Source organism: Bubalus bubalis, chromosome 13 (assembly GCF_019923935.1).
Source record: "Bubalus bubalis isolate 160015118507 breed Murrah chromosome 13, NDDB_SH_1, whole genome shotgun sequence".
NCBI lineage: Eukaryota > Metazoa > Chordata > Mammalia > Artiodactyla > Bovidae > Bubalus > Bubalus bubalis.
This window is the reverse complement of record NC_059169.1, coordinates 78,251,976-78,267,876: the sequence shown is the minus strand read 5'-3', so window position 1 is coordinate 78,267,876 and position 15,901 is coordinate 78,251,976. Positions and strand designations below refer to the sequence as shown.

General features: G+C 38.6%; 1 protein-coding gene across 8 annotated transcripts in view; it reads right to left on the bottom strand.

Moving 5' to 3' along the window:
- Positions 1 to 6,610: 6,610 nt before the first annotated feature.
- ELF1 (E74 like ETS transcription factor 1) overlaps positions 6,611 to 15,901 on the bottom strand; it is a 117,287-nt gene continuing 107,996 nt past the window's right edge. For all 8 annotated transcript variants that reach the window (XM_044926863.1, XM_044926864.1, XM_025263053.2 and 5 more), the window contains one exon: positions 6,611 to 8,659. In XM_044926863.1, the coding sequence (XP_044782798.1) occupies positions 8,065 to 8,659 (595 nt within the window). In that variant the 3' untranslated portion in view covers positions 6,611 to 8,064. The remainder of the gene's footprint in view (positions 8,660 to 15,901) is intronic.

Genomic DNA, 15,901 nt, shown 5'->3' with positions numbered 1-15,901 from the left:
AGTCCCTAAGTAGAATCACATGAATATATACAACTGATTTGCAACAAAGGTCCAAAGGTAATTCAGGGCAGAAAAGATTGTTGAATAAGTTAGTCTTCTTGGACTTTTCAATTGAAAAGTTTGATCTTTTCAACAAATTTGATATAAAAAGGAAAAAAAAGTGAACTTCAATTCATACCTTGCATCATCTACAAAAACTAACTTAAAATGGATTCTGGACCTAAATGTTAAAACTGTAAAACTTCTAGAAAAAACATGTCTGTGTCCTTGGGTTAAACAAAGATTTCTTAAATACAACACCAAAAGCATGCTCCATAAAAGAAGTTGATATGAGACTTGACCAAAATTTAAAAGTTTCTGCACTTTGAAGATACTTGCAAGTCATATATCTGATGAAGAGCTTGTATTCAGAATAGAGTTCTCAAAACTCAGTGATAAGAAAACAACAGAATTTTTAAATGGGCAAGAAAACTGAACAACCAAGTCATCAAAGAAGATATATAGATACCAAATAAGCTGATGAAAATTGCTCAAAATTATTAGTCATTAGGGAAATATAAATCAAAGCCACAATGAGATATAACTACACACCCATTAAAAAGGCAAAAAAATAAAAGACCATGTAAAAGAAAATGTAGAGCAGATGAAAGCCTCATATACTGTTGGTAGGAATGTAAGATCATACAACCATCATATGATTTAAGCAGGCCACTCCTCGGTACTTGTCCAACAGATATGAAAATACATATCCAATATAAAAATTTGTACAAGAATATTCATAACAGCTTTAATGATAATAGCTGAAAACCAGAAAACAACACAAATGTCCATTTACAAATGAATGGATACACTGCAGTATATCCATGTAACATAGACTAAAATACTCAGCAATAAAAGAAATAATATGCTGAAATAGACTACAACATGCATGAACCTGAAAAGAATTATGCTAAGTGAAACAAGCCAGACAAAAAATAGCACATAGTGTATGATTCCATTTACATAAAATCCTAGAAAATGCAAACTAATCTGCAGAGATAGCAGATCAGCAGGAAGGGACTGGTTACAGAAAGGCACAAGAAAATTTTAGGGTAGTGTTCACTGAACATGAATAGTTTCACTACTCGATTAGTGATGATTTCATGAGTTTATAGTGTTTAAATATGTGCCATTTATTGCATGTCAGTTATAGCTCAAAAACTATAAAACAAGTTTGCAGCTACAGATAAGAACAGACAGTCATAGGCACATAGATGGTGGTTAGCAGCTTGAGAAGATGAACATGAAAATGGGTAAGAACATGTAGCTTAGTCATGTATTTAATAAATACTGAGTAACTACTATGTGGAGATACTATGCTAGCGACTGGGTGGGTACTAAAATGACTACAGTCTTGACTTTTTATAATGTAGTGTTGGAATCATACATATCACCAGTCAGTTATTATAATATCAGTTCAGTTCAGTTCAGTTTAGTCTCTCAGTCGTGTCCGACTCTTTGTGACCACATGAATTGCAGCACGCCAGGCCTCCCTGTCCATCACCAACTCCCAGAGTTCACCCAAACTCATGTCCATCGAGTCGGTGATGCCATCCAGCCATCTCATCCTCTGTCATCCCCTTCTCCTCCTGCCCCCAATCCCTCCCAGCATCAGTCTTTTCCAATGAGTCAGCTCTTCGCATGAGGTGGCCAAAGTACTGGAGTTTCAGCTTTAGCATCAGTCCTTCCAAAGAACACGGCTGTGCCTTGCTGGAGCAGCTGTGAAGAGATACCCCATGTCCAAGGTAAGAGAAACCCAAGTAAGACGGTAGGTGTTGCGAGAGGCATCAGAGGGCAGACACACAAACCATAATCACAGAAAACTAATCAACCTAATCACATGGACCACAGCCTCGTCTAACTCAGTGAAACTAAGCCATGCCATGTGGGGCCACCCAAGACAGGAGGGTCATGGTGGAGAGGTCTGACAGAATGTGGTCTACTGGAGAAGGGAATGGCAGACCACTTCAGTATTCTTGCCTTGAGAACCCCATGAACAGTATGAAAAGTATTATAGTATAATCTGCCCAAATGAGAGAAACTAAAGGGCTCTCTGGGAATTCTCTGGTGGTCCAGTGGTTAGGACTCCATGCTTCCCTGATGGGGGCCTGGGTTCGATCCCTGGTTGGGGAAATAAGATCCTGTATACTGCATTGTGTGGCTAAAAATATATGTTAAAAATTAAAAAAGGGGCTTTATGACAGTAGTGTGGAATTTTTAAGAACTCAGAGACAGCTCTCAGAGGAAGCAATACCTAAGCTGAGGCCTGAAGAACAGATGGGTGTTAGCCAAATAGAATGAGAGCCACGGTACCAAGCAGGGTGGCAGCACGTGCAGAGGCCCAGAAAGTAAAGGGGGCACACAGAGCTGCGAAGTCCAGCCCCATCAGACCCTCCAATTTTGTGTTCTGATTTTCTGTTTTCCCTAAATTAAGGCCCCCTCACCCATCCAATCACCAAGCTGTGTATCCCACAGAAATCTGGGTTTGCCCTGAAAGAGGGTATCAGTCATTCTTTGGGGTAGCCAATCACATAAATTGGTAGTTAACACAAGGAGTCAAGGAAGGACTTGCTTATTCTCTCTGGATGAAGCAGCGCTTGTTTCAAGATCAGATTTTTGAAGCAGTAGAGACAGCGGTACAGAGTTCAGTGTTCAGGTGCTTTGCCAGCAGTGGCTACAGGTAGACCAGTTGTGCGGTACAGTTTTGTGATTTGTTCTTAGCTGCGTGACTCAGATTGACCCTGATTCTCTAGTCTTTCTATTCTGTGAACTGCACAATATTCTTCTGATGAAGTTTCTTTTATACTGAAAACCAGAATCCATCTCTGTTGCTGAAGACCAGGAACCTAAACTGACAGTTTGGTGTTCAGAAGTGTGATGCTACAGAGCACATTCTGGTATGTATAACCAGACAGATGAAAGAGGCAGGACGGGGGACACTGAAGATGCAACACACAAGGGGAAAGGGTGACCCTGAGATAGGACATCAGACTTGCACCATCAAGAAATGTGTGCTAAAGCTGAGACGGCTTGGGAAGAGGTTTCTCCCCAGTGCTCATACTAGGTGTGGCTGTAGAAGACAAGAAACCAGGGAGCCACAGCTGGTCTGAAAAAGAGGACTGCATCACCTCAAAAGATCCCAGTCATGAAACTGGGTCAAGTAACTGGATGAGACTTTGGCTGATCTCACAGCTCCAGAAAACATGAGAGAAATCATGTTTCCTGTAGGTGTGAGCATTTTTGGAAGTACATGTATGGGCTCTACCATTCCTCCCTTATTCCTTGCTGTGGAGCCCAATTTTGCTTGACTGCCTATCTCCCCAACACATTGACTAACTCATCCATGGTAATCCTGCATCCTTGGCCAGCCGTGGTTAGCCTTAGGAAGGAGTATATGATCAATCTAGCTCTGAAAAGATGGCTGCTCAGGGTGCTCTGGGAAAGGTTTCCTTACTGATAAACAGAAACACAGAAGAACGACTGTAGATACCTTGCATCCATAGCAGGAGCCATTCTGGAAGCAAACCCCAAATAACTGAGGGTGGTAAAGCAGAAGAGGGAAGCAAGCTGGTTGCTCAGGATCCCTACTGTGCTCCTGAATTAGCCAACTTGGAAACCTCCTAACGAGTTTCCTACTGTTTAATAATTGTGAATAGGGTTTTTCGTTCCTTGCAATTGAAAGCATCCCAAACCTAACGCACCTGCGGAGAAGGCAGTGGCACCCCACTCCAGTACTCGTGCCTGGGAAATCCCATGGACAGAGGAGCCTGGAAGGCTGCAGTCCATGGGGTCGCGAAGAGTCGGACACGACTGAGCGACTTCCCTTTCACTTTTCACTTTCATGCTTTGGAGAAGGAAATGGCAACCCACTCCAGTGTTCTTGCCTTGAGAATCCCAGGGGTGGGAGCCTGGTGGGCTGCTGTCTATGGGGTCACACAGAGTAGGACACAACTGACGTGACTTAGCAGCAGCAGCAGCAAACCTACCTCATGGTGGGATTTGGAGAATAAAATTTGATGATACTGCTACTGGGATCCAGAAGAGGTGAGACCAAGGAGGGGGAAAAAAGGTGAGACAATGCAGGCCCTCAACTCCATCTGAGGACTGTAAGGAACCACTGAATGGCTGCTGCTGCTAAGTCGCTTCAGTCGTGTCCGACTCTGTGCAACCTCATAGATGGCAGCCCACCAGGCTCCGCCATCCCTGGGATTCTCCAGGCAAGAACACTGGAGTGGGTTGCCATTGCCTTCTCTGACTGAATGGCTAAGTATAATTAAATATATATCTATTTCTATCTATCTATTAATATGTTCACCTGTTGCACTGGAGAACGCATTGAAGGGGGACAAGGTGAAGACACAGAGATGGAGAACAGTGATCTTTAGATAAAACTTGGGAGAACTCCGGCCTTTGATAGAGTCTCTGGAGCAGCCCAAGAGCAGTACTAAGAAATGACTATGAAGGTAAGAAGAGGACAGGAGCCAGTCAGAATGGCTGTGATCCAAAAGTCTACAAGCAATAAATGCTGGAGAGGGTGTGGAGAAGAGGGAACCCTCTTACACTGTTGGTGGGAATGCAAACTAGTACAGCCACTATGGAGAACAGTGTGGAGATTCCTTAAAAAACTGGAAATAGAACTGCCTTATGATCCAGCAATCCCACTGCTGGGCATACACACTGAGGAAACCAGAAGGGAAAGAGACACGTGTACCCCAATGTTCATCGCAGCACTGTTTATAATAGCCAGGACATGGAAGCAACCTAGATGTCCATCAGCAGATGAATGGATAAGAAAGCTGTGGTACATATACACAATGGAGTATTACTCAGCCATTAAAAAGAATAAATTTGAATCAGTTCTAATGAGGTGGATGAAACTGGAGCCTATTATACAGAGTGAAGTAAGCCAGAAAGAAAAACACCAATACAGTATACTAATGCATATATGGAATTTAGAAAGATGGTAACAATAACCCTGTGTACGAGACAGCAAAGGAGACACTGATGTATAGAACAGTCTTATGGACTCTGTGGGAGAGGGAGAGGGTGGGAAGATTTGGGAGAATGGCATTGAAACATGTATAACATCATGTATGAAATGAGTCGCCAGTCCAGGTTCGATGCACGATACTGGATGCTTGGGGCTGGTGCACTGGGACAACCCAGAGGGATGGTACGGGGAGGGGGGAGGGAGGAGGGTTCAGGATGGGGAACACATGTATACCTATGGGGGATTCATTTCGATATTTGGCAAAACTAATACAATATTGTAAAGTTTAAAAATAAAATAAAATTAAAAAAAAAAAAGGACAGGAAAGAGTTGGCACAAAAGTAAAGGCAATAGAGACTTGAAGAAAAAGTAAGTTTTAAAAGGTTATCAAATATTGGAAAGGTCAAAAAAGAGAATTGGCAATATGGAAATTGATGGCTATTTAGTGACCTTTGCAACAGTAATTTCAGGGTAATAGGGCAAATGAACTACTACAGAGGGTTAAGAATGAATGGACTAAATGTCCATCAATATATGAAGGGATAAAGAAGATGTGGTACATATATACAATGGAATATTAGCTGTCAACAAGAATGAAATAATGCCATTTGCAACAACATGGATGGACTGAAAGATTGCCATAGTAACCAAAGTCAGTCAAAAAGAGAAACACAAGTACCTTATCATATCACTTATATGTCGAATCTAAAATATGGTAAAAATCAGTAACATCTACAGAACAAAAACAGACTCACAGATAGAAAACAGACTAGTGGTTGCCAAGGGGGAGGGGAGCAGGGGAGGGGTTGCCAAGGGGGAGGGGAGCAGGGGAGGGGAGGAGCAGCAGTTTGGGATTAGCGGAGGCAAGCCACCCATTATAGAATAGATAAACAACCAGCTCATAATGTAGCGCATAGAGAAGTGTTTTCAATATTCTGTGACATAACGCAATGGGAAAGAATATAAGAAAGTGTATATATATTATATATATACACTTTGATCACCCATCTCCCCAATATACATATATATACTAGGTTTGATGAAGAATGGAAAGTTGTAGAAAAACAGTGGAACAGAAGTGTACAAGCTAAGGGTAGTAAACAAGAAAACCAGTGAGGCCTGCCCCTTCACATTTTTCTCTGCTTCCATCTTCAGAGACAAGAATGCTCCTTTCAAAACCATATTTCAGAAAAATATTAAGTGACATGAAGAAATGAGTAAGTGGAAGTTACTACTAGGTATAGAGGTATTGGATTGAGATTTTCATTTTCTTACATTTTTCTGTTTCTATGTTTTCTGAGTTTAACAATTAACTGATCTAATTTCTAATTAGAAAACTTGTTTTTTTAAGTGTGTTTAATATTATTGCTGGGAATATTTTATTTTCTAATTTTTGGAGCCCGGTAATCCATGGTGTCATGTCTGGAAACTGCCATTTGGCATTGTAGAAAGGAAAACTGAGAAGATAACATTCTGCAAATCTTATCTGACTAATGGAAGCTATTATATAAACATTTAGTAACATTGTTATACTAGTAACATTTTCTATTAAGAAACACTTGCTTGAAAACAAAAAGCACAGAATTTTTACATGATTTATTTAATAATAAACCAATTAAAGATACAAAAACGTTTAGAGGATTCCAAAATTTAAATTTTTGTTTAAATACAAATTCACTCTGTAATATGAAAACATATAACATTAGACCCCTAAACATAATGATTTTTTCATCTACAAAAATTGCTTTTTGCTATACTAAAAAATTTGCAGGAAACAATTTTTCTTGTGAAATTAAATGTACATTATTTACAGATGAAAAAGTAATCTAAAAAGTAATCTAGAAACATGGATATATAATGTATATTATCTTTGTATGTAATTCCCCCTCCCCCACTCCCAATAAAAAAAAAAGATCCAAAATATAAAGCAATTACAGTTTTATAGCAACTGACTACTCAGTCAGATTAGCCAAGGTTTGGTTGCTTTCTGGGCCCTTAAAGAGCCCTGACTCTTTCAGAAGAGCAGTGTATCATTTAGCACTCAGCAACGTAAGTTTACTAGTGGGTCACAGTGCACAGGGGCCTAAAGAGTTAATGAACAAACTATTTAGGAAGAATTCAGGTTCATAGCAGGTCTTACAGATAATAGAAAAATGAATTTTGTAGGGCCATTAATTTTCTGTAATATTCTAGTTATATTTACATTAGGAGATAAGCTGATAATGTTTTAATTGATACTAACTTTGATAAATTGATAAATTGATAAACATAGGAGTTAGAATCATAAAATTTAGAACCAGATGGGAAACGGAGAACTAGATAGGAACTAGATAGGAGGTGGAGTCTAATCCAATACATCATTCCTCTTAGGAGGCCCAGAAGATCAAGTGGCTTGCCCAAGGTTACACAGCTAGTCAGCAGGAGAACCACTCAGGTTGATACTTTTCTATTAGCCTGCTTCTGAAACAGGTTCAGCCCTATCATGGGCACATTTCAGTTTTTAAAGTTATATTTTACATAGGCATAGCTCAACATACAGTGCAACAAACTAAAGTCAATCTAAGTGAAATCATAATTTTAACAAAGCATAAAATAGGTGTCTTGCATTTCAAAGAGTCAAGACTTAACCTTTGATACAAGTGGAATGAAAACAGCTCCTATATAAATTTCCTGATGTCTTACATTTAAGTATTGTATTTACAAAAGAATCAGAAAAGCTAATGCAATATAAAATTTAAAATGGTGCTTGTAAAATGCTTATGATATAATCACTGAAAAAAAACTCAAAAGACTGTCTTCGTAGTATAAAACGCCTATTCCTTCACAACTGAATTCTGAAATATTTGAAGAACAAACAGAAATATCTGGGTTTCCCCCCCCTCATCTAACAAAGTCAAAATTAACTGCTACTAATTTTTAACAAGTAACTACAAAATGAGGAAAGTTTGGAGGATTTATCTTAGAATCAATAGTTTGCATACAATTGAAAATGTTCAATTAAAAAACAGCCATCTGTAATTCCTTTGGCGTACTCCTCAGAAGGAGCTGGGCTCCAGTAGTTCGGTTTTTATAGCTGCCTGAGAAGGAAATCCATTGGACACCACCATCACGTAAGGCTGCGGCTGCTGCTCGGCGTCTTCAGTGCCTTGTTTCTCATTATCTTCAACCTCCTTTTTCACTTCTTCCTGTATGTGAGTTTTTGCTTCTTGAGCTTTGATAACTGAAGTGATTACAGTGCCAGGTGGGTGAGCAAGCAGCTGTGAACTGTGATGAGAAAAGGTCACCATGGGCGTGTTGGCACTGAAGGACGGCGCCGAAGCCGCGCTGACGGTCCCGTTGCAGACGGTCGGGACACTGCTCGTGAGGACCTGCTGCACGTGGGCAGGGCTCAAGACGATGGAGGGAGGGGAGCCCGGCTTCTGCGACTGGAGCACCACGTTTTCTTTGAGGACTGTCATGGGCTGTGAGGATGGGATGGCTTGTAAGATGAATTTCTGAGATCCAGCAGCTGACGATGGATCTGCGCTGGCTATCACTGTTGTGATTGGCACTGTCTGGAGTGTTACCGTGTGCAAATGCTGATTCCCAGGAGATACCACCACTGGAACTTGGGCTGGAGTCTGTATGGTCCTATTGAGATTACAAAATAAAAGTGAGGAAACAACCATATTCTACATTGTTGAAAACAACACTTGACAAGTCACTTGAACAAAACATGAGTTATTCATTTCAAATGCTCCTTCCCATTATTGCCAGTGCAACAAAAACATTGTGCCAGACCCAGCATTAAACACTGCACGTACAGAAATGGCCAACGAAAAAGTCTCAGTCCATTAACTATAATGCCATCTGTGGGAAAAAAAGTCTGTATAAAGCACTATATTAACACAAATGGGGAAGCAATTTTTTGTTGAAGGAGGATATCAAAATGTTTCCCAAGGAAGTTATACATAAGCTGCCTGACAGAAAATTAGGAATATATATATATATATATATATTTTTTTTTTTTTTTTTTTTTGCCGCACCATGCAGCTTATGGGATCTTAGTAACCTGACCAGGGATCAGTTCCGGCCTTTGGCAAAATGCAGAGCCCTAACCACTGGACTGCCAGGTAATTTTCGAAAATTAGGAATTTTTAAATAAACATTGGATCCACTATCATTTTAATATTTGAGGGATAACGTCATCTATAAGTCCAACCAAATTACCAAACTTCACATGATTATAATTGTTTTCAACCTGTTTCAGCTCAGACGGTAAAGAGTCTGCCTGCAGTGTGGGAGATCGGGGTTCGATCCCTGGGTCGGGAAGTTCCCCTGGAGAAGGAAATGGCAACCCACTGCAGTATTCTTGCCTGGAAAATTCCATGGACGAAGGAGCGTGGCAGGCCACAGTCCATGGGGTCGCAAAGAGTCGGACACGACTGAGCAACTTCACCTTTCTATTATATACAGAAAACACTCAATTAACTAAAATTAAACAATACTTCAACCTTAAACATATATGTGATATAATTATTAGAAGAATTTTAATAATTCACGGCTCATATTACATAAAACAAGTCATGAATATAACTCATGAGGGTTCTTTAGGATGGCAGAGAGAACAAAAAGTAAGGCCAAATCTTGACAAAAATTAACAAAGGTTGTTTTTGAGGTGTGTTTTCTCAGCTCAAGTAATCTGCACAAATTTTAATCATAAAGATACAATTTTAACATAAAATCCAGTTTAAGTTGTTAATTCTATTTATTGAAGAAAAGAGGTACATAAATGGTATTATAAGTCAATCTAATTTTTAAAGTTCACAGCTGTGAAATTTATACTCATGGCTATAGTCAATACAAAACAAATGTTGTTGAACAAACTCAGCATCTGGATCTCAACTGTGTTTCCTCTGAATTCTATAAAGCTATTTGACAAAAGGGAGAGGATTGCTACTTCAGATGGCTAAGAGCCGGATTAGTCCCCATAAATGAAATGTTAATTACTGCCTTGAGACTATCACAGGTAAATTTTAGCAAGTTACAGTTACGTGGCCTGTCTCATGTGAAAAATGAAATTCTAGAGCAGAAACCAAGTGGGTAAGGTGGAAGATGACTCAGTACAACTCAGGAGAAAGTAAGAGGAAGCAGAAAGACACAGGCGAGCTGGGGCCACACCCACACATGCAGGACACTGTTTCTCAGGTTCAGTTCGCCACCACAGTCCCCACTGTGAGAATCAGTCCATGCCAGGATGTCAGCAGCCCTTCTGCAGGACATTGCTAGAGGAGAATATGAGTCCGGTAATGAAGATGTACTAGGTTGGCAGGGTACGGCTAGGAATAAAGGCCAGGTGTACTAATACTCTTGGGCAGGCGGTGATGAGTTGGAAGGGTATAGAGTAACTCTGGGAACTAGAGCACTTTTGCAAAATACGCTGTACCTCCCTTTTTTCCTGCCTGCCTAAAATCAGGATATCCTGGGTAGAATCTAAGCCTGCAAATGGTAGCTGACCCTACAGACTGATACCATTTTTTAAATAAAAAAGATCCAAGAGCTCTTCCCATGCCAAGAGCTCATGTACATGTACATACAGATAAAATAGAATTTGGCACATAGAAAGCATACAGAATGTATCTATAAATATGTATAGCCTGGCCACCAAATAAGTATTATTATCACAATTTTCCACATGAAAAAAATTAATGCAGAAAGAAGCTGAACAGCTCACATAAGGTGAGCAGTTAGATAAGAAAAGGGATCAACTACAGAGCCTATGTGCTTAACCATTACAACATACTGTCACTTAAGTCCTGAATAACTTCAAGTAAAGAGGGATACTTACTATTAGATTTTTAAACAGTAGGGAGTTACAACTCTAATACACCCACACACCCCTTTCTCTTTCCCTCTCTCAGGTATGGCATAACCAATAATCTACTTGGAAAAGTTCCATGTTGTTAATCAGGGCTACCACGAGACATTCAATGCCTTTTATTGAAGTCAGAAAAAGATGGCCCTTTCCTGGGCATCTGACTGCCATCTGCCAGAAAATATATATACTGACTAAAAATATAGCTGCAATGTAAATATACTGGCTATTTGAACAAATTATAAAACAATAAATTTTCACTAATAAAAAATTCAGAGATTAAAGGATTAAATATTATGCAGCCTTTTCCCAACCACAGGAATTAAAATCATTTTTTTTCTTAGTTAATTATTAAACTGTCAGTTGTGTCTGCTTATAATTATATTGCACAACAAAGGTTACATTACAGTTAACTACTTCTAAAAAGCCCAAGCTGCTTGTAACCAACTGGTACAATATTGGTTATTTAAAATTCTTCAAACTTTCTGAAGCTAAGAAAGATATACAATATAATATTTGGCTTTTGCTGAATATCTACTCAGCTGTCAGGAAGTGTCATTTAATTGTTACAACCACCTGTCAGGTTAAATAATATCATCTTTATTTTATACATGAGGAAACAGAATAGTTGGTTAATATAATCCAATGTCATATCCAATAATTGACAAGGGCTGTAGGGTGAGAATTTTTTGCCCAACAATTCCTACTCCATTATATTGCTTTTAAAGTAACCTATAAATTATATATTGATATTTTTAGAGGCTAATTTATTTAAAAGACCCTAAGACAAACTTAGTGCTTGGAAAAACCTTGAAGAGAAACAAGTTATACTTGGTAGGTATATGGACTTCCAAGTTTACCAAGGGACAATTTTAGGAAAATACTTTACTAGAGGTTTATTTTTGTGAAGCCAAAGTTAAGATTTGTAAACCTGAACACATACACCATAAATCAATTAAGAAAAGTTTAATCAATTTCAACATAGACACAGTTGGCCTTCCATACTCATGGCTCCACATCCACGTATTCCACCAACCTCCCCCTGAAATATCCAGGTGAGTCTGGATATCCCCAGGTGAAAATATCCAGCCTCACCTCCCCCAAAATTGCAGAAAGTTCCAAATTGCAAAGCTTGAATGATCTGCCACATGCTGGCAAGTACTTACATAGCATTTATAGTGTATTAGGTATTTTAAGTAATCTAGAGATAATTTAAAGTATATGGGAGGTTATATGCTAATATTAGCCATTTTACATAAGGGGAAATCTCAGATTTTGGAATCTGAAGGGAATTCTGGAAATAATCCCCTGAGGATACTGAGGGATAATTCTATGGGCAACTGTGTGAGATAAAAAGAAATGAGTAAAGGAAAAAATGGAGAAAAAATATGTTGCTACTTCTCTGTAAGTAAGTAATAATTCTTGTGATTGTGTGAATTAACTGAGAGTATGTCAGATCATTACGTTCACTGCTCTAGACTAAATTGCTTGTATTAAAACATTATCTCCACCACTATCTCCACCTGTGACCAGGCTCCTTGGCCTCTCTTTGTGTCGGTTTCCTCAACTATAAAATAGGAATACTGAATATTACCTATACCTCATTGTGCAATAAGGATTCTATACTTAAATATATGTAAAGTATATGAAAAATAGAGTGTTTGGAAAGTTATCAGTTTCTGTTACATTAATTTAATAATTAATCTAAATTTAATTCATAAGATCAGCCATGAAATTAAGACGCTTACTCCTTGGAAGGAAAGTTATGACCAACCTAGATAGCATATTAAAAAGCAGAGACATTACTTTATCAACAAAGGTCCATCTAGTCAAGGCTATGGTTTTTCCAGTGGTCATGTATGGATGTGAGAGTTGGACTGTGAAGAAAGCTGAGCGCCGAAGAATTGATGCTTTTGAACTGTGGTGTTGGAGAAGACTCTTGAGAGTCCCTTGGACTGCAAGGAGATCCAACCAGTCCATTCTAAAGGAGATCAGTCCTGGGTGTTCATTGGAAGGTCTGATGTTGAAGCTGAAACTCCTATACTTTGGCCACCTCATGCGAAGAGTTGACTCATTGGAAAAGACCCTGATGCTGGGAGGGATTGGGGGCAGGAGGAGAAGGGGATGACAGAGGATGAGATGGCTGGATGGCATCACTGACTCGATGGACATGAGTTTGGGTGAACTCCGGGAGTTGGTGATGGACAGGGAGGCCTGGTGTGCTGCAATTCATGGGGTCGCAAAGAGTCGAACACGACTGAGCAACCAAACTGAACTGAACTAAGTCGTAAGTACTGTATCTTCTCTCAATTACAGAAAAAAAATATTTCAAAGATCTTTGGTTTTTTAAAAAACTAGTCAAGAAAGATATAGCCAAATTTCTGTAACTTTTCTTAGGAGTGATAATATGGTTACTTGGGATGTCTGTATTTTTAAAGAGTTGTACATTGAAATATTTAGGGGTGAAATGTCATGGTGATGTCAACTGACTTGACAAATACTCAAACAAACAAAAAAAGGGCATAAATAAATATTAAGAGAAAGCAAAAAAGGCAAAGAAACAAATATCAATTGTAAATCCAGCTGGATGGCAAACAGGTGTTCAATGTACTATTTCAACCCTTCCATATTTTGAAATTTCTACAGTTAAAAGTTGGCATAATTACAGTGAAAATAAGTAGGACTTGAGGGAGGAAAATAAAATACAACCAAATGAGAGAAGAATTGTTTTAAAATCAAACAAATGATTAAGAATGTATGTGGATATAACTGATTCACTTTTCTGTATAACAGAAACTAATACAACAGTGTAAAGCAACTATACCCCAATTTTAAAAAATGAATGTAGATACATAGATAGTCATATAAATACATGATAATTTCTACAAGAAGAAATTGTGTTTGGGAAATTCTCTGGTGGTCCAGTGGTTAGTTCTTGACACTTCCACTGCCACGGGCCTAGTTCAGTCCCTGGTCAGGGAACTAATACCCCTCCTGTGAGCCACAAGTCACAGTAAAAAAAAAAAAAAAGAATAAAAAATTGTGTTTTAAAGTTTGAAGAGTTAAATTTTATATTTGTTCATTTTGTAAGTAGTCCACTTAGAGAACTCATTATTCTAAAAGGAGATAAAGAATAATCATATATACTACTTCCAAACAAATTCTATGAATATGAAGGAGTGTTCTGTGTCAGACTGTGTTAGGTGCTGGAAAAAGGATAGTGGATAGAAGGTAGCTTCTACAGATTTAAATGGATAGCATGCGACAGGCATTAAAGTTACCTGAAAACCTGGATTATGTACCAGAACATGGTAGAGGGAAGCAGTCAGCTTCAGCTGGAAGGAATTCTGAGCAGAGCAAGAGCTGGCAGAGGGAGCTAAGGAAACTGGACAACACTCTGTATGCAACACAGACCTAACAGAAGCTGCAAGAAGGCAATACCACAAATGCTGGCTCTTGACCCATTAAACAAAGGATGGCTCTGGTCAGAAACATCACATAATGAGAGGCATCGATAACACACAGGTTGGAAAAGAAAAAAATAGAAGAAAGAATCAGGCAGAGAGTCCACAGAACTCTTTTTTACCTTCTGGGCCACAAGGGAAGCCCATAGAACTCTCAGAGAATGTAAAAATGAAGATTCTGAAAGGTATACCAAAGACAGCTTGAAAATCACAGGAAGGAAGCTTTTTAATTACAACCCTTTAGTACCTGGCACTGAGTCTTATTCAGAAACTGACATTCACAGTAATAAAGTATCCAATATAATACCATAAGTTATTATCTTTCTGAGCTAGAGCTGTGTGTTTTTTGTTATTGTTGTTTTTCTTCTGGTTTGTTTTTATTCTCAAGGTCTAAAAAGGAACCTTTGGTCAGAGATGCTAAAAAAAAAAAACACAACTGAATCCATCCAAGAAGGGAGTCCCAGTGATCTGCATGCTTCTTATCAACACAGACAAACACAATGACAACAAAGAGTGACAAAGAGCCTGGAAAACAATGGGTGGAACCATATAATTCCAATTAGATACTCAGTCATCATAAGTAACCAACAGAACTTAGAGGAAAATAAAGTATTAACAGGAAAACATAGTTAAATAAGTACTTGTTTAATTAAGATAGGAAAATGTGACCTACACCCCTCACACGTCAATAATTTAAGATAATTCAATTCTCTTAAACTTGTCAAAAGTTTAATGGAAGGTACAAGGAAGCCTGAATGGTCTAGTAGGTCTGTTTTGACTCCAGGTAATGCTTACTTCAAGGTCAACTGAATAAAAATCCAGCATTTATACTTGAGAATATACAACTGTAAGACAGGAGTCAGCTAATGAAAATAATCAAAAGAATCATATTTATTGGATTTGGAAGGGCTCTTATAAGTCATGTTCTGGAAATTCACAGCAGTAGAAACTAAAAAACAGAACCCTGGAAATGTCCACCTAATTTTTTGCCTTCCTCCCTTTCCCCCATTCTAAATCAGTCAAAACCAGTCACAAGTTTCTGCAAAAAAAAAACAGTCTAAGTTGTTAGACGTTGTTAAGATATGTCGTCTCTGGGGTTATGAGGCAGATTTGATTTGATTAAACCAAAAAACTATTCCTCCAACTCTGCCACTCTACAAACCTGAAAAAGAGGACCTTTGATTCCTGGATCTCAACCTGTTTGACGATTCTGGATACTATCTGAGAAGACTGTTATCTTCCCAAGGAATAAAGCGAATTTCTTAGAACTCAATGCATCCCAAAGGCTCATTATATGTAAATTTATGTTAAATTTTCACAGCTTCTAACTTTGTTCCCCAAAAGATCTGAAACCATTCCCTGGATTTTCTTATACGTGGATCTCTTCTTATATGGATCAATCAGTTATACAAAGCTATATAGGACTGATTCAAATTGGGAAAATCACATCAAGTGCTGTCAAAGTTTAAAAACAACAAATCACTGATAAAATCAGAGGACTGATGCCTTGCTGCTGAAACAATCTGTTGACCAAAAGTTCTAGCTTGAAATCTG